Source organism: Salvelinus fontinalis, chromosome 30 (assembly GCF_029448725.1).
Source record: "Salvelinus fontinalis isolate EN_2023a chromosome 30, ASM2944872v1, whole genome shotgun sequence".
In the NCBI taxonomy this organism is placed as follows: domain Eukaryota; kingdom Metazoa; phylum Chordata; class Actinopteri; order Salmoniformes; family Salmonidae; genus Salvelinus; species Salvelinus fontinalis.
This window is the reverse complement of record NC_074694.1, coordinates 34696233-34715249: the sequence shown is the minus strand read 5'-3', so window position 1 is coordinate 34715249 and position 19017 is coordinate 34696233. Positions and strand designations below refer to the sequence as shown.

The following is a 19017-nucleotide window of genomic DNA, read 5'->3' as shown; positions in this document are numbered from 1 at the left end:
CCCTGTCTCTATACTCTTTTTCAATAGTTTTTATTGAATCATGTCAAAGGCAGTACAATTAATAAGAAGCAATAGTTGTTGTTGTTGTTGTGTCTCTGTTTATAAATCGTTTGGTTCCATTTGGTATAATAAAGCATTTGCCTTTTTTCATAATGTACTAAGTAGTTTTTTTGTGTGATAACAGAATTAACTGCAGATGTGAGTAGCTTGTTTTAAAGCACACAAACGGACAGGCAGAGCAGGGATTTTGCATTCTGTTTATTGAGGTGGATATGTGCATGTCCTACAGACTATTCTACTATAAATGCTAACGATATTCATAGAGTAAGAAACAAACGGAACATTCCACAAGGTCTAATGATATTGCTTTGGAAATCATCTAGACAGTTACAAAGTGAGAAAAGACGTTCTGTAAGATCACTTTAAAAGTTACTCCAAAAGCTTATGTGGTATCCCTAAAGAGTGAGGTAACAAAATGTTAATTAAAAAATGAGTATCGGGAGCCTGGGTTGTAATCATTAGCGCACTGCGCACACCGTAGCAAACTAGCAAAACATTTGCAACGAAAAACTGCTTACTCCAAACGCTTTACAACATGACACAATTCCATTGAACAACATTTCACGAGTCGGCACTAATGAATATGTCCCTGGAGTAGCAAGTTTGTTTACAGCTCATGAGGTTATTGGTAACAGACAAAACAAATGCAGTGGTAGAGTAACCTTAAAAAACTTGGGCCCTGGTCAAAAGTAATACATTTTATAGAGAATAGGGTGCCATTTTGGACACAGCCATAGCTTCATTCTAAGTGGTATGATAGTGTGGATGTTGGAGTAGAGCCTATATGTGCATAGATGAAGGAATGAGAGGTAGAATGCCAACTCTGGTTCCTTGGCAGTGTCACATTGCAATGGTTGAAAGATGACTAGCTACGGTGTAATGATGAGAACAAAGAACTAGGCCAGGAATTTTTCTGGACAGGTCACATGGTCTGGAAATGCTCGTCACCCGTTAGCGTAAATGTCATTGCTGTTCATCATGTTAAGTTTGTACACCGCAAATTAAAATGTTCCTTGAATATTTATACATAATACATATTTTAACATAATATAATTAATATTAACATTGCTGATTATATACAGTAATAAAGTGGTAACTATTCCAACTTAGTGATTTGCATAGGCTCTTGTGGAACTCACACACCTCTGTTAGCCTCGTTGACGCTACAAAACTGTCCGTGTTCAACCTAACGTGATGACAATACAAGAGAACAGATGCACAGGAATGACATTTACTCAGGTCAAAAGTAGTGAACTATGTAAGGAATAGGGGGCTATTTAGGCCTAACAGAATAGCACCCTCCTCCCAATTGTTTTTAATCATAAGCTGCCAAAACAGTTAATTAACTCTGCATACCCTGTTGAAATGACATTAGTTTCATATAAAGTACTAAAATGGTCCATCATGCATATAATGACAATCTAAACTTTGGAACATAAAGGCATTTGTGATTGTATTTACATGTATATACTTGTTTATAGAGAGCTTTGCTTGGTCTATCCAGAGTGATGATGAGTTTTCCTGGTACCATCTGATTGGATCATGACTGGGTGTGATGTAGGTTCTGAATGCTCTGGTTGGATAATGATCGTGTTTGTTTGTTTTTTTGCGAGATGGTTGGCAGTTGGACTGTTTCATAGATACCATCTTTACTGTTGAGTTAAAAAAAAGACAAGTTAGAAAAATCTAAGGCTACACGTTTAAAACAATAAATGTTAAATAACCAACCGTTTCCACTGCCTTCCCAACCTTCGCCCCTAGACTCTGGCTACATTCCAATGTTCTATCCTTCTCCCGAAGTGTGCACTCGTACAATCCCCTAGGATATTTAAAATAAATGGACTGGGAATATGGTGGTAACTACCTTCAGCCATTCTTGCACCAATCCCATGCTTCCATTGTCTGTTTCAGCCATTTTGACAGGCTCTGTATCACAGCTAATGGGCACTTCCTGTCCCTATACAGGAAATAGGGGCATATTCCAATTACCTACTTTCCTTATCTCCTTTCCTTCACTAATACCCCATTTACACAGAGACCAAACCCCTTATTTTTACATTTTGTTACCTTTGTTTGTTTATATGAAAGGGGTAGGGGGTTAAAAAAACCCACAGTAAATAAAAACACAGCTCGAGACCTAGTTATGTCAGCTGTTTTTTGTTGTTGTTGTGAGAATGGATCTATGCATTTTCGTTGGTAAATTCTTTAGCACTTCTCTTGTAACACCTCCCTAAATTGAATCGCAAACAGCCCCCATGGTTTATACCTCCCATTAATATCAGTGGTCACACAGGGAAAGCGACGAGGAAAGGAGACGAGGAAAGGAAGCAATTGAGACGTATTGGGACGGAGGCCCCATTACGTTGAAAAGGCCGCTCCTGATTGGGCCATTGGGTGGTGTTCTACAGGAAGTTGGTGGTGTTGGTGGTGGTGTTCTTTCCTGTGTCGATGTTAAACTGGTAGGCTCCGTCCGAGGAGTGGAGGACGTCAGAGGCAGGCACGGGGGCGGAGTGCGATGACGCCTAGGGAGTGAAAGTTGAGAGTTGAAAACCATGTATCGGTAAAGTAAGCAAGTGTGTGTTTGTGAGACGGAGATGGAGAGAGGGAGCGAGCAAGAAAAAGACAGAGAGAGAGAGAGAGGACTGACCTGGGGGGGTTGTGGGGGGTGGGCGATGAGGGGATCAGCAGGAGACATGTTCTCCATCTTTATCTCCTCCTTCACTGGCTCACCTGGAGGCATGGCACTGTACATAACCGGAGCATACCCCTGAAACACACACAATTAGTCACACAAATACAGGTCATGTACACACACACACACACACACACACACACACACACACACACACACACACACACACACACACACACACACACACACACACACACACACACACACACACACACACACACACACACACACTGAGATGAGAAGGATCCAAACCGGAGCAGCGTATGACAGATACAGATGTCAGTTCTTAACTTGATCACTCTTTTGTCGCTAAGAATTTTCCTGCTGCATCAAAAAATTCGAATGAGCCTCGACAGTCCCTGAAAAAAGAGCAGTAATCTTTCCTTCCATGAGGTGACAGTCCAGTCATTGGGATCAGGGTTTGCTATCAAAATCATTTTCTCTCTCTAGCTCAAACGCTAATCCTAGGTCCTGTTACTACAACATTCAAATGTACAAAATGTATCTGAAATGAAGCCATACACATCAACATCTGTCGTTTTATATAGCCTAATAACACAAGATAGATATTGGTCTCCACTAGGCTACGACGTACAAGTGTCAAGTTTATCAGGTCAACATTTTTAATTGTGCCCTGGTGTGGTCTAACGGTTATGGCTGCTTTCTTCAGTGCGTACATAAATGTCTATGATGTCGGCTTGGGTTTGATTCCCGGCTCACACTCTTCTGGCACAAAGAACTCAATCCCTCCGATTGACTTGATTTATTTACACATTTCAAATACGGACAGTCGATCGTGATAAGAAATGACCATACCAGACACTTTTGGATAACATAAATAGGAAACAAATAAAATAATAACAGTCGGCTACACCAGCATTAGTTTCCGTTCATACAAAGTGTGGGGTGAAATGCCACAGTAGACTTGCCGTGGTAAACTATGAAATACTTTATTTTTTATTGTACGGAATGCTTGTTAAATAGATACATCGCCCTTAGTCTGTTCAAAAATAACTAAATGGTTCCGATTACAATACCAACCAGAGGGCAAACATATCTTGAAAGACTTTGGTTGCAAGCAGGACTAAGAACCACCGATCTTTTAGGGAGCGGTAATGAGGTGACTAATAATGGTTGCAATTGAGATCAGCTGTGCGGGGAATTTAGTGCATATTGATGTTATAACCAGACATCAGCTGGCGATAATCTAGTGCCATTGATGGTTGCAATAGGGCCCTTGTTATTTGTTATATTCCAAGTAAGCTACCGTATGTTCGCCCTCTCATCCACGTTTTATAGTTAGGCTATGTATAATTTGCCAGTATGGTTCTGGTCTTTGGTGTGGATTGAAAGCCTGTATTGTGTGGCTTTAATATTTCATTTCGTAAAGCTGTCAAGATGTTTATTCATTTGAGCCTATCCAAAGATGATTTCGTTTAGCTGAGACACTTTTCTATAATATGTAAATGATTAGACTATTTGTTTTACTTATTGAAATAATTGCAATTCACTTGTGGGCCTAATGTAGTCTCAGGCTGGTCACTATATCACCCAGCACTGGGCACGAACTCATGAGGTTCAGAATTGGAGCATGTTGCTTAGACCACTGCACTACGACAGTTCACTAAACTTTCACAAGCACTAAGAATACTATAAATACTGATGAAACATAGGCGCGTAGTTTTCCATTTCTGTTGTTTTAAGCCTTTCCCCAACCATAGCCCTAACCTTAACCACTCAGAATGAATGCCTAAACTGTTAACCTTTGAATTGTTTATGTTTTAACCTTGTAACCTCGCGGAGTTAATGTGTCAAAAATAGACATTCATCCATATGCAGAGGGCCGGTCTGGCATTTGTGTGCTATGGTAAGTGGCTGTAACCTCTGGACCACACAGTCACTGAGGAAATTTATAATTTATTCTGCCTATTGCTTGCCTTCAATACAAACATTTGATCTGAAAAAATTATTTTCCCTAACTAAAAATACATCTACCCCCTACAAATATGTCAATTTATTATAATTCACATAAGAATTCACACGAGATGCGAGATGCGCTGTAGCCTGTACGTAGCCTACATAAGGTACAATGTAGGTACGGTGTCCATTGTACACAAACACCGCTTCCAGCTGCCCCCTGGTGGCGATTTTAAATATTTATTCAGATATTCAAAACCTACTGCTGGATTATTTTCCTCCAGCGACTAATGGAGTCAAATTAAGATTTGACATCTGTTGACACAGAGGACAAGGGTGATGGGGAGGACTGGGAAGAGACACTAGACTATGGTTAAGTAGAGTAGATATATACCATCGGAGCCACGGGATACTGATACTGGTTAGGCGGCCCACTCCACTTAGGGGTCAGAAGGAAGGCAGAGTGAGATAGATTGTAGAATAGAGGAAATAGGAGTAGAGGCTGAGTAGAGTTTTCAATAATATATAACCAAATATGGTAGAATAGGGGAATAGAACAGAGTAGAGTAGAAGAGTAGAATATAATATAGTAGAACAGAGTAGAGTAGAAAAGATTAGAGTAGAGTAGAATAGAGTAGACTAGTAGAATAGAATATAGTAGAGTAGAATAGAACAGAGTAGAGTAGAAATGATTAGAGTAGAATAGAACAGGGTAAACTAGTAGAATATAATATAGTATAGTAGAATAGAACAGAGTAGAGTAGAAAGGATTAGAGTAGAATAGAACAGGGTAAACTAGTAGAATATAATATAGTAGAGTAGAATAGAACAGAGTAGAAAGGATTAGAGTAGAGTAGAATAGAACAGAGTAGACTAGTAGAAAATATTAGAGTAGAGTAGAATAGAACAGAGTAGAAAGGATTAGAGTAGGGTAGAATAGAACAGAGTAGAGTAGAAAAGAGTAGAGTAGAATAGAACAGGGTAGAGTAGAAAAGATTAGAGTAAAGTAGAATAGAACAGAGTAGAGTAGACTAGTAAAATAGAATATCGTAGGGTAAAATAGAATAGAACAGGGTAGAGTAGAAAAGATTAGAGTAAAGTAGAATATAACAGAGTAGAGTAAAATATAATATAGCACGGTAGAGTAGAATTTAACAGAGTACAAAAGATTAGAGTAGAGTATAATATAATATAACAGAGTAGAGTAGAATAGTAGAATGTAATATAGTAGGGTAGAGTAGAATAGAACAGAGTAGAGTAGAAAGGATTAGAGTAGAATATAACAAGAGTAGAATATAATATAGTAGAGTAGAATAGAACAGAGTAGAGGAGAAGAATAGAATAGCATATGGTAGAGAATAGAGACATACCATAGGAGGAGCACCAGGGTTGTACTGTGGCTGGTTGGGCGGCGGGCCGTTCCACTGCAGGGGCTGGGCGGGGGGGTACATAGGGTCCTGTGGGTGGTAGCCTGGGTTGAACCCCTGAAACAAACCACAGCAAAACAACACCGTCTCACACACACACACACACAGGCATATTGCTTGTTGATGAAGATTGGCCTATTGAGAGTATTAATCAACTAGGACAGACAGAACCTTATTCCTGGAAGGTTAGTGTAGCGCCACAGCCCCTAACTCAGCCCCAATCCTCCTTTACAGAGAGTGGATGTGTCCCAAATGGCACCCTATGGGTCCTGGTCAAAAGTAGCACACTATAAAGGGAATGAGGTGCCATGAGGCCAGACATTTTCTCCTCAGCTCCTTTGTTTTCTGTGCTTTCAGACCTTCCAGCTGTGCTGCTAAGTGATCAAATGAACAGATGGAGAGAGAAGGCGTAAAGGAGAGAGGAGAGATGAATGGATTGACTCACTGGTTGGTATGGGGGTCCGGTCCACTGAGGCTGGCCAGGCATCCCAGGGTTGGGGGGAGAGTAGACCTGGGGGTAACCTCCCTGTACATGGAGGAGCACCACAGTTCCTACAGTTAGACAGAGGGACTGAAATATACTTTTATATAATCCTATTCAGGGATGGAATTTAACGATTTGGGGTCCAAATCTGTGCCATGCTACTAGCCCAGTCTGAAAAGTACTAGACTCGGGCTAGCTTCATTTCCATCCCCGCTTAAACTATATATCCATGACAGTATATACTCATACTGAACATACACAGACAGTGTACATGGATACCCATAGATAGACATAGGGATTTCTACTCAATACACCCATGCTACACGCACAGTGCTCATGACGAAGACGAAAATAAGAAAATGATATACATACGGAAGGCATTATTGCTTGTCGTTCAGATCAGTGACACAAAGCCGATAACCAACCACACGCACGCACACACACCACAGTGTAGTTAATTGAGTAATAATAAATGCATCATGTACCATGTTAGGATCTGGGCCTGGGCCATGATAAAATACCTGCAACAATCACAACAAAAACACAATTGATGTTATTATCGACCGTTCATTCACAAAAGCTCACTGCGATGTCACTATGATAGTACATCAAGGAGTGAGAGGGGAGACATGAGGAACATAAAGGCAACGTGTGGTCCTCTGTAACTCAGTTGGTTGACCGTGGTGCTTGCAACGCCAGGATAGTGGGTCTGATTCACGGCACCCCCCATACCTTAAAAGGCTTTGGATAAAAGTGTCGGTAACACTTTACTTGACGCCCAGTGTCATAACACGTTATGACACGGTCATAACCATGTCATAGTATGTCATAACAGATGACATAACTTGTCATAATATGGTCATAACACTGTCATGATGCATATATTTACACCTGTTCGGACAAATATTTATTCACAGAATTTTCCCCCCTGCCAATAAGTTTCCCTTCGTTTGAAAGCTTGTTCCTTAAACCATTTGCTGTTGTTGTAATGAATTCTTTACAGTCGTGTTTTTTTCAACATATTTTATATAACTAGATAATACACTTTGTGACGCTGTCAAAAAGCATTATGACCATCCTGTGTCACTTTACTTGGACTAAGAAAATACACTTTATGACACTGTCAAGGAGCATTATGACCATCATGATCATGATTAACCAGATAGGCCTATCACGTACATGCCCTTATATTAATTAGTATTCAGTCAAAAAGAGGGTGTCTTGTCCTGCTCCTGAAATCTGCATTCATCCTAGTCATCATTCATGTGAGCGCAACAACAATGATCATTTCATATGGTCAATTAAAACAATTTATATAACATAAACATACTGTTGACATGTAGGCTATGGTGTAATGGAATGTTTTGCTTGTGTGGTAGGTTTTGTGGGTTTTGACACTCTTATGTAGGTGTTATAACCAGCCATAAAATAATGTAATATATGTCACAACAGGTCTAAATATATGTATCATGACATACAAACAGTGTTCCATACATGACAGTGTTATAACCATATTATAATGTGTTATGACAAATTATGTCAGTTGTTGTGACATATTATGACCATAAAGTGTGACCAAAGTGGATACTAAATGGAATGTAGTATTATGTACAGTGCATTCAGAAAGTATTCACAGCCCTTGACTTTTTCCACATTCTGTTGGTGTTAGAGCCTGAATTTAAAATGGACTAAATTGAGATTGTGTCACTGGCCTACATGTCAAAGTGGAATTATGTTTTTACACATTTTTACAAATTAATAAAAAATGGATTCAACCAATTTGTCATGGCAAGCCTAAATAAGTTCCAAGAGTAAAAATGTGCTTAACAAGTCACATAATAAATTGCACGGACTCACCCCGTGTGCAATAATTGTGTTCAACATACTTTTTAAATGACTACCTCATCTCTGTACCCCACACCTACAATTATCTGTTAAGGTCCCTCATTCAAGCAGTGAATTTCAAACCCATATTCAACCACAAAGACCAGGGAAGTTTTCCAATGCCTCGCAAAGTAGGGCACCTATTGGTAGATGGGTAAAAAAAAAAGCATAAATTGAATGTCCCTTTGAGCATGGTGAAATTATTAATTACACTTTGGATGGCGTATCAATATACCCATTCACTTCAACGGAATGGAGCTAAGCACAGGCAAAATCCTAGAGGAAAACCTGGTTCAGTCTGCTTTCCAACAGACACTGGGAGATTAATTCACCTTTCAGCAGGACAATAACCTAAAACACAAGGCCAAATACTCTGGAGATGCTTACGGAGACGACGTTGAATGTTCCTTAATGGCAGAGTTACAGTTTTGACTTAAATGGGCTTGAAAATCTATGGCAAGACTTGAAAATGGCTGTCTAGCAATGATCAACAACCAACTTGACAGAGCTTGAAGAAGTTTTTAAAGAATAATATGCTAATATTGTACAATCCAGGTATGTAAAGAACTTAAGAGACTTACCCAGAAAGACTCACAGCTGTAATCACTGCCAAAGGAGATTCTAACATGTATTGACTCAGGGGTGTGAATACTTTTGTAAATTAGATATTTTTGTATTTAATTTTCAATAAATGTGGAAAAATGTCTAAAAACATGTTTTCACTTGCCATTATGGGGTATTGTGTGTAGATGGGTGATATTTTTTTATCCATTTGGAATTCAGGCTGTAACACAACAAAAGTCAAGAGGTATGAATACTTTCTAAAGGGGTACAAGGGTTGTGTCCCAAACGACGCCATATTCCCTATAAAGTGAACTACTTTTGACCAGAGCCTGTCGGTGCAGTACTTTTGACCAGAGCCCACTAAATAGGGAATAGGGTACCATCGGCCCTGGTCAAAAGTAGCGCACTACAGTATATACGGAATATGGTAACATTTGGCACTATTCCCTACATAGTGTACTACTTTTGACCAGAGCCCTATGGGGTGCTTGGTCAAAAGTAGTGCACTAAATAGGGATTTCGCCATTCCACCATCAAACTACCCCTTACCGGGCCACCAGGTCCAGGGGACACCCCTCCGGGGATATTGTAGCCGGGAGGAGGGTGCAGAGTCTCGGGGGTCCCCTGGAGGACGGCTGTGGGGTGGGGGGCTTTCTTCTTGAAGATCTTCTTCTGGCAACAACAGCAGATACCTACGGGGATCCCCAGTAGGAGGAGCAGGGCCATGAAGGGGTTAGCTGCTTCATAGTCATGGTGGTCTGGAGGGAGAGAGGAGGGAGGGGGGAGAGAGGAAGGTGGGAGGAAATGAGAGAAGGCAGGAGAGAGGGAGGAGGACAGAGAAAGAGTGTGACAGAATAAGAGAGTCGGTGTGAAAGAGACAGGGAGAGAAAGGGGAGAAATCAGGATAGCAAAAAGAGAGAAAGAGGGCAATTGGGATGAGAGGGAAAGAGATCAGAGAGTCAGTTACTGTAGGTGCCTATGAGGTCTTTCTCAAAAAGCCCCAAAAGCATGCAACTAAAATACAGACCGTGATAATTTAGCACAAAGGACACGAAGAGCATGTTTATTAGAAGACTATGCTTAGTACATGCTTGAGGGAGGCAGGTATCCTAGTGGTTAGAGCGTTGGGCCAGTAACCTAACGGTTGATAGGTCGAATCCCCGAGCTGACATGGTAAAAATCTGTCGTTCTGAACAAGGCAGTTAACCCACTGTTCCTAGGCCGTCATTGTAAATAAGAATTTGTTCTTAACTGACTTGCCTAGTTTTAAATAAATGAAATAATTAAAAGTACAGAAACACAGTAGAGACCAGTAGAAGTGAGACTGGTGGCCAATTGAAGTGTGTGTAGGTGCCTATCAGAATCAACCACTCTGGTCTACAGGGGCCTCTTTCTTACACTCGTAGAAAAAAGGCTTCCAAAAGGCTTCTTCAGCTGTCCTCATAGCAGAACCCTTTTTGGTTCCAGTTAGAACTCTTTTGGGTTCCATGTAGAATCCTCTGTGGAAAGGATTTTTACATGGAACCCAAAAGGGTTCTACCTGCAAACAAAAAGGTTCTTCAAAGGGTTCTCCTATGGCGACAGCCGAAGAACCGTTTTAGGTTCTAGATAGCAAGTTTTTTCTAAGAGTGTAGGGTTGTAAGGGCAGTTAAAATAGGTTGGAATTCCATATGTCACTCATGGCATGTTTCTGGTGTATGCATGGTTTTCTTACATGACCAGCAAAACATATTGAGATTAAACTGAGCAATACATAATACATACTGTTTATATGCACATTGTTGAAGAAAAGTTTCAAATGAAATCACGCTCATTGGTCCTGCTTCATAGTATACCCTTCAGGGCCAATAGGGACGAAGACGAAGTGAAAAGTGATGACAGAATGAACAAGCACAACAGGAGAATAGGAGTGCGCTCAGTCAGAATGAATTCAGCTCTTTGCTATCCTTTTTGTATGCAGAGCAGACCTACTATAATTAAGCAATAAGGCCCGAGGAGGTGTGGTATATAGCCAATATACCACGGCTAAGGGCTGTTCTTACACACAATGCAATGCGGAGTGCCTAGATACAGCCCTTAGCCGTGGTATATTAGCCTATACCACACCTCCTCGTGCCTTATTGCTTAATTATATCAGGCCTTTCAGCCTATCCTGTACGGCTCAGTTGGTACAGTATGGCGCTTGCCACGTCAAGGTTGTGGGTTTGATTCCCATGGGGGACCAGTATGGAAAAGTATGAATATGTATGTATTCACTACTGTAAGTCGCTCTGGATAAGAGCGTCTGCTAAATGACTAAAATGTATTCAGGGCTCTAACTACCCAGTTCATAATAACAAATAAACCCCTGCCCTTTGGCCTATCTCTTCTCTGGAAGTCAGCAGATGGAATATTGAAAACATTTGGAGGCCTGCAGGTGGGCAGAACGAGTGAAGATGGCAATTCTATGGAATTCTGATTCCTGTGAATGGACACAGTAGTTGAGTCAATTCCAGAATGGATTCCTTGTCCCTCTATTTCAGTTTGTACACTCATGGTATGTGTCCCAAATGTAACACAATGACCTATGTAAGCACTACATTTGACCAGTAGTGCACTTAATAGGGAATAGGGTGCCATTTGGGACACAAATTGCAGTCTGAGTGGTGAAGACCATTGACAGGGTAATAAGATACTTGGAAAGCCACTTAAAGCCAGCCAGTGTCTATTCAGACCAAATGGCACCCTTTTTCGTATTTAGTGCACTCCTTTTGATCAGGGCCCATATGGCTCTTTAGAGGAAATAGGGAGCCGTTTGGGACATATCCAGCATATATGCAGACCAAAGTTTGGAGCAACTAACAATGCCATCAATTCATTCAGAACTATCCGTAATCATGGTAGCATCCACATTAATGTCGAAGTTTCATCATTGTATCATTTCAAATGCAAAGTGCTGGAGTACAGAGCCAGAACAACAGAAAATGTGTCGCTATCCCAATACTTTTTGAGCTCACTGTAAATAGCATAATTTATATTCTAGAATAGAATCCATTCTGTGTCTATGATGAGAACCATATGTACACACACCCTACTGTTGCTGTTCCCAGGCAGGGATGAGGTTAGGTAAGTGGGGCTAGGCCATTTGGGAAGCAGCCAGCATATATGCAGACCAAGGTTTGGAGCAACTAACAACGCATGGTGACACAGCAAAAAAACACACACACTACCCCCCACACACACCCCCACCTGTGAGTTCCATCCTGATGATGGAGACCACCCTGTCTCTCCTGTCCCTCAGCGTGTAGTAACCCACGTCCGTGGTGTTGACGTTCTCGATGGTGATCTTGGTGGAGTAGGTCTTGACCCGGTTCCAGTAGTCTGGGTGGTCCTGGGCAACCACGGCCCCATCATGCACCAGGGTGACATTGGCGTCGGCGCCAGAGAAGGAGAGTTGGGCGTCGGCTAGGTCGATGCCCTCCAATGAGATGTAAAGTTCCTCGCCCGCCACGCACTTCGGGTACTCATGCCTGGCTGGTGGGGCGAGAAAAGGTGTGAGAATGTGTTACGGGCGAGAGAGTAGTTGGAAACATAGATGGGGCAGGCACATGAAGAGGTGAGAGAGAGTAAGAGGAAACGTAGCATTAGGAAGAGAGTGAAAGAAAGAGAGGGGGAGTACATGAGAGACGAGAGAGGGGGGTGGGTGAGAGAGAGAGAGTAGGTGGAAAGAGAGAGAGAGAGAGAGAGTGAAGGAGCAAGCAAGAGTGAGAGCGAGAGACAGGGAGAGACAAAAAGGCGAGAAGGATCTGTACACCAACTGACAACAACAAAGGCCGATATTTCAATAACATGCAAAACAGCAACTCTCCCCACCACCCCACCATGTACCCCCTCCTGCACTCACTGTTCACGGCCACTTTGAGCGAGGAGATCTCCTTGTTCCAGTGGTCTCTCTGGACGTAGGTTCCCTGGTCCTCGTACGTCACCTTCAGAGGGCAAAGATCAAATCTAAGTGCATTTAAAATTGCTTCACATTAAAAACAATACAATTAAATTAAAGAGATAGATAGATGAATGATGGTAGTCACATTAGCAGAGGTGGTGTAAATGTATTACTAATGGTCAAAATAAAGTGGTATTTTTTTTTAAGAGGACACCATCCCCCAACACCCCCCCTCAATTGGACATCTGGTGGTATGATAAGATATACTTTATTGTCCTAGGGAAAATTTGACTTGGACAATTGAAGAGTCAGTCAGTCACCTTGTCCAGATACCAGCGCCTGTCAGTTCCTGTCCCAGACACCCGTCCCTTGTTGGTCCGGGCGCCACGGTCCCAGTACAGGTAGGTCTTCATGGGCTCTGCAGCAGGGGTGAACTCCAGCTTCGAAGAGCTCTTCGGGAGGTAGATCTTCAGCTGACGCCCGTGGGACAGACGCTCGTGCAGGTCGTGCATCGTATAGCCATCTGAGAGACAGAGAGAGATGGGGGGGAGAGAGATAGGGAGGCAGAGAGAGATGGAGTGAGAAAGACAGGATTAAAACACTGTAAATTGGTGTTTTTTAAGTCTTTACTGAAGACTTATCTCTTCAGTAGGTCATATGATTGAGTGTAGTCTGGCCCAGGAGTGTGAAGGTGAACGGAAAGGCTCTGGAGCAACGAACCGCCCTTGCTGTCTCTGCCTGGCCGGTTCCCCTCTCTCCACTGGGATTCTCTGCCTCTAACCCTGTTACAGGGGCTGAGTCACTGGCTTACTGGTGCTCTTTCATGCCGTCCCTAGGAGGGGTGGTCACTTGAGTGGGTTGAGTTACTGACGTGATCTTCCTGTCTGGGTTGGCGCCCCCCCTTGGTTTGTGCTGTGGTGGAGATCTTTGTTGGCTATACTCGGCCTTGTCTCAGGATTATAAGTTGGTGGTTGAAGATATCCCTCCAGTGGTGCGGGGGCTGTGCTTTGGCAAAGTGGGTGGGGTTATATCCTTCCTATTTGGCCCTGTCCGGGGGTATCTTCGGATGGGGCCACAGTGTCTCCTGACCGCTCCTGTCTCAGCCTCCAGTATTTATGCTGCAGTAGTTTGTGTCGGGGGGCTAGGGTCAGTTGGTTATATCTGGAGTACTTCTCCTGTCTTATCCAGTGTCCTGTGTGAATTTAAGTATGCTTTCTCTAATTCTCTCGTTCTCTCTTTCTTTCTCTCTCTGAGAACCTGAGCCCTAGGACCATACGTCAGGACTACCGGGCATGACGACTCCCTGCTGCCCCCAGTCCGCCTGGCCTTGCTGCTATTCCAGTTTCAACGGTTCTGCCTGCGGTTACGGAACCCCTACCTGTCCCAGACCTGCTGTTTTCAACTCTTAATGATCGGCTATGAAAAGCCAACAGATTTATTCCTGATTATTATTTGACCATGCTTGTCATTTATGAACATTTTGAAAATCTTGGCTCTCTCTAATTTTCTCCTTCTCTCTTTCTTTCTCTCGGAGGACCTGAGCCCTGGGACCATACGTCGGGACTGCCGGGCCCTGGTGGCTCCTTGCTGTCCCCAGTCCGCCTGGCCTTGCTGCTGTTCCGGTTTCAGCTGTTCTGCCTGCGGTTATGGAACCGCCACCTGTCCCAGACCTGTTGTTTTTCAACTCTTAATGATCGGCTATGAAAAGCCAACTGAATATTATTCATGATTATTATTTGACCATGCTTGTCACTTATGAACATTTTTGAACATCTTGGCATAGTTCTGTTATAATCTCCACCCGGCACAGCCAGAAGAGGACTGGCCACCCCTCATAGCCTGGTTCCTCTCTAGGTTTCTTCCTAGGTTTTGGCCTTTCTAGGGAGTTTTTCCTAGCCACCGTGCTTCTACACCTGCATTCTAGCTGTTTGGGGTTTTAGGCTGGGTCTCTGTACAGCACTTCGAGATATTAGCTGATGTACGAAGGGCTATATAAAATAAAACTTGATTAAATTGAAACCCGTTTAATTATGTATTTTCTCTACAAATCTCTACAGCTGTTCCCTATATGGACCCTGGACAAAAGTAGTGCATTTTACAGGCCCTATGATGCTGACTAATGCCGAATGTGAGGTGAAAGTTAACAGGTACAATAATGGTGTAGTGTAATATGGTGTAATAATGGCCTTATGTACACAGTAGTTGACCTTTTAACATTGCAGCCTATTCATCTTGTAATGTGAACAGCCCCCTCCTTGGCTATGTACCCCCCCCCCCCGGGCTTTATTGCTTGTTCATCAACGTGGTTTCTGGATGACATTTCATTGGAAGGTTAAGAGCTAATACAGTAAGCTAAAACTCCCACGTACTTCTTCAGGTCCGGAACGTGTACCACATTTTGTACTTCAAAAAAAAAAAAACATTTAAATTATGGAAAATAAATGACTCACCCACACTGAGTGTTCCCAACAGGATCCACAGACTCCACATCATCTGTGTGGGAAATATAGATTTTTTGTGAACAAATTACCAGAAATATAATGAATTATAGTGTGAACAGGTCGTTGTGGGGGGTATAAGACAAACAGACAGATGATGAATAAATAAATAATGAACGACCAAATGGAGAAATCAGTGAAAAGAACCCCCTCCCTTCAATCAAACATGGGAACGTTTAATGATGCTCTTGGGTTGTTTGCTGCCTCTGGTACTGGGGACCTTGAACATGCGCAACATACAGCCCTTAGCCGTGGTATATTGGCAATATACCACAAACATCCGAGGTGGCTTATTGCTATTACAAACTGGTTATAAACGTAATTAAAAGAATCAATCAGCATTCAGGGCTCGAACCACTCAGATTATAAAATATTTTATAAACAACTTTATAAACTGGGTGGTTCGAGCCCGGAATGCTGATTGGCTGACAGGCGTGGTATATCAGACCGTAAACCAAGGGTATGACAAAACATGTGTTTTTACTGCTCTAATTATGTTGGCAACCAGTTTATAACAGCAACAAGGCACCTTGGGGTTTGTGGTATATGGCCAATAAGTATACCACGGCTATGTCATCCTGAATTCAGCAGATTATCAGGTGTTTTGGACAAACTGGGTCTACATTGAACGTTGTGGGTCCAAACACCCCAAACACAGGAGAAAAAAGAGCAACCAGGAATGGTACAAGATGAGACACTGGACTGTTCTGGAGATGCCAGCGTCTAGTTCAGATCTGAATCACATCCAAAACCTATGGCAAGATCTGAAAACAGCAGTAGGTGGAGGGCAGCCCTCAAACATTGAAGAATTCCATCAGTTTGCTGCTTAAGAGTGGGCCAAATTGCCAGTAGAAAGGTGCAGCAAGCTCATCGATGGCAACAATAAGCGTTTGACTGCAGTTATCTTGGCCAAAGGCTGTGCAAACAAGTGCTCCGGGTGGCAATCATTTTGTCCATGTCATTTGTCTTTATTTTCTAAATTCAAACGGAAGTTTACAGTAGTATATAGTGCAGTGCACTACTTTTGACCAGGACCTATAGGTCCAGGAGTTAGCCTACCAGGTTAACGTTGGCCAGTTAAACAACTACCTCCCCTCCCCTGTCTCAAACCAGACTTTACAACCATTCATGTTATTGTAATGTTTATGGTCTTTTCTCTCACAATTTGGAGCGCATCCGTCAAGTCAAGGGCGGTGTGGGGGTCGTGCGCGTTTCATAAATGTGTGGGCCACAACAATCGTTTAATAATTGTCACACAAGGCCCGCAATTCAATGTTTTATTTAACTAGGCAAGATAGTTAAGGACAAATTCTTATTTACAATGACGGCCTAGGAACAGTGGCCTTGTTCAGGGGCATAAGGACAGATTTTGGCCTTGTCAGCTCGGGATTTTGATCCAGCAACCTTTCGGTTACTGGCCCAACGCTCTAACCACTAGGCTACCTGCCGTCACGATTAAAGATAATGAAACAAACATAATTTCCATGATTACATCAAATTCTACAATAGGCCTACAGTGCCACAACAGCCCATGCAATTTATAACGTGATATTTTTTTTTTAACAATTATTATTATTATGTGTTCATTTTTATTATTATTTTAAAGCCATACATAAAGCTATTATTTGGCATCTCTCACGCCTGATAAGCCTATATGAAACATAGGGCTTCAACCTGTTGAGGATCGACAGAATATTAGGCTACAGTGAGGAGCCTAATGGCTATCTCTCCAGAGAGCTAGCGGTTCACACCGGGCAGTAAAATCTACGGTGGGTGCCGCGCCTTTCATTTGAGAAGCGGAGAACGACGGCAATAATTCTCAGGAAAAAAACAATAACAAACCAAAAAAACAGGATGAACCATATCAAGACGATTTGTAGAAAATAAGAGCATCTACTATATGATGATCTTTCATTAAAGAAAAGCAAAACATTATGTTAGAGATAGATAGAATACGATTAAATCACAGTATTACACCTAGTGCGGATCGCTGTGTGACTCGAGGCAACGGGTAGAAAGCAATCCCAACACAAAACAATATGCACACGCATACGGTCTATGGCACACACCCACAACCACCTCTTTTCATCTCCTTGCTCGACAGAGGCTCGCACGCAAGCGCCCAGACCATAGAACACCATGCGACAAAAATAACAAACATCACTAACCGAGGCAATGCAACAAAAAAATATATAAAAGGAGGAGAGATTATTGTTCGCCTACGTTGCAAAATAAAATAGACCAAATAAAACTAAAAGCCGCTACTGCTGCAAGGAGAAAGCAAACAGCTGCAATGAAAAATCGAATTATGAGCCATGAACATGGCCATCGCACAAACATTCTTATTGTGCATGCAAACGATATGTAGTAGGCCTATTGGCTACATACCTTGATAGGAATGAATCTAGTTGATTATTTCCCTGTTTTTCTTCTCATAACAATGTATCTATGACGGGAGAGTGTCACGCGGTGACTCGATAGCCGGCGGATAGTAATAGGCCAAGTAAGTGTACGATTGATGCCGGAGCTCTGATGCTCGGAAGCGGTTTTCAAAGGACTTCTGATATGACCAACGAAACTATAAACCCTAGATGACAATCCACTGTTTTGAAGCAACTGCGCTGCCACTAGGTTATATAGTGGGGTAGAATCTCGTCTAGGCAGTATTATATATTTTTAAAAATTTAACCACACAGCTGCACATTGGTGTTAAATTAATTTGTTTTATGTGCTATAATGTTAAGCTATTCGTCTTTATCATGCAATAGATCCACAGGAGCTAGGTGGTAGTTTAACTAAATTCAAATCTCCTTAGTCTTTTTATTAGCTAATTACTTTTTTGCCATGTAGCATTGTAGCTAACTACTTGAACTACCCACACAATTGTTCACCCCCGCGAAATAAAAAATATATATAATCATAATTTTCGCAAAAAAACGATCCCCTGTTTTTCTCTCTCTCCCTGACAACTGGGCTAAGCCAATGCACTCACTCTATGGCTGTCACTGATACCTCACTACACTGTTAACATCTGACTCCAGAGTGATGTGTTCGGTTACACTTTACTGTAGGGTACACATATTAGCCACTAATTTGTAGTTTATGCTATGACTTTACTTTCATTAATCTGATAACAGTTCGTTAATTAGATAAATAATCATGTTTAATTGTTACCCGGTTAAATTAATCATGTAACAATTAACCAGGGTTGGTAACAATTAATCATGTAACAATTAATCATGTAACAATTAATCCATTACAGTTACGCGGTCAAGAGTTTTAGAACACATACTGTTCAAGGGTTTTTCTTTATGTTTATGGCTAAATTGAAACTTCTGGGGGGAAAGCTAGCCATAACTCCCACCATTATCACTGCAGTGTAGCTAATGTTAGCTTGGTTTCTAGAGAAAATATATATATATAATTTAAGCTATATTTTAAAGACTTGTTACTGACTTTTGAACACTTGTCAAACTACTTCATTCCACTGCCTGTTTTTTTATTAATTGGTGACTGTAAAATGCCCCTCCCAATTCCACTGCAAAGATCACAAGAAAGCAGCATGCTGC

The 19017-nt window shown here is 41.9% G+C and overlaps 1 protein-coding gene across 2 annotated transcripts; it reads right to left on the bottom strand.

The window, feature by feature from the left end:
- Positions 1-243: 243 nt before the first annotated feature.
- LOC129829099 (protein tfg-1-like) lies at positions 244-18425 on the bottom strand. Of its 2 annotated transcripts, XM_055890598.1 has the most exons (12): positions 17837-18425; positions 15401-15443; positions 13271-13473; positions 12912-12993; positions 12257-12541; positions 9578-9786; positions 7066-7101; positions 6542-6622; positions 6040-6153; positions 5064-5108; positions 2708-2827; positions 244-2582 (listed from the first exon to the last, which is right to left on the bottom strand). In XM_055890598.1, the coding sequence occupies exons 2-12, from the start codon at positions 15441-15443 to the stop codon at positions 2463-2465; spliced, it is 1338 nt and encodes a 445-aa protein (XP_055746573.1). In that variant the 5' UTR covers positions 17837-18425; the 3' UTR covers positions 244-2462. The 2 variants fall into 2 exon arrangements, with proteins under 2 accessions (XP_055746573.1, XP_055746574.1); XM_055890599.1 differs by lacking the exon at positions 5064-5108.
- Positions 18426-19017: the final 592 nt, after the last annotated feature.

Bases quoted from the DNA above. Each gene is read 5' to 3' on its own strand.
- LOC129829099 (XM_055890598.1), bottom strand. From the start codon at position 15,443: ATGATGTGGAGTCTGTGGATCCTGTTGGGAACACTCAGTGTGG. The intron at 6,154-6,541 runs GTGAGTCAATCC...GGTTTGTTTCAG, and splicing joins CCGGACCCCCATACCAACCA to GGGTTCAACCCAGGCTACCA. The intron at 2,583-2,707 runs GTCAGTCCTCTC...TTCACTCCCTAG, and splicing joins ACCCCCCACAACCCCCCCAG to GCGTCATCGCACTCCGCCCC.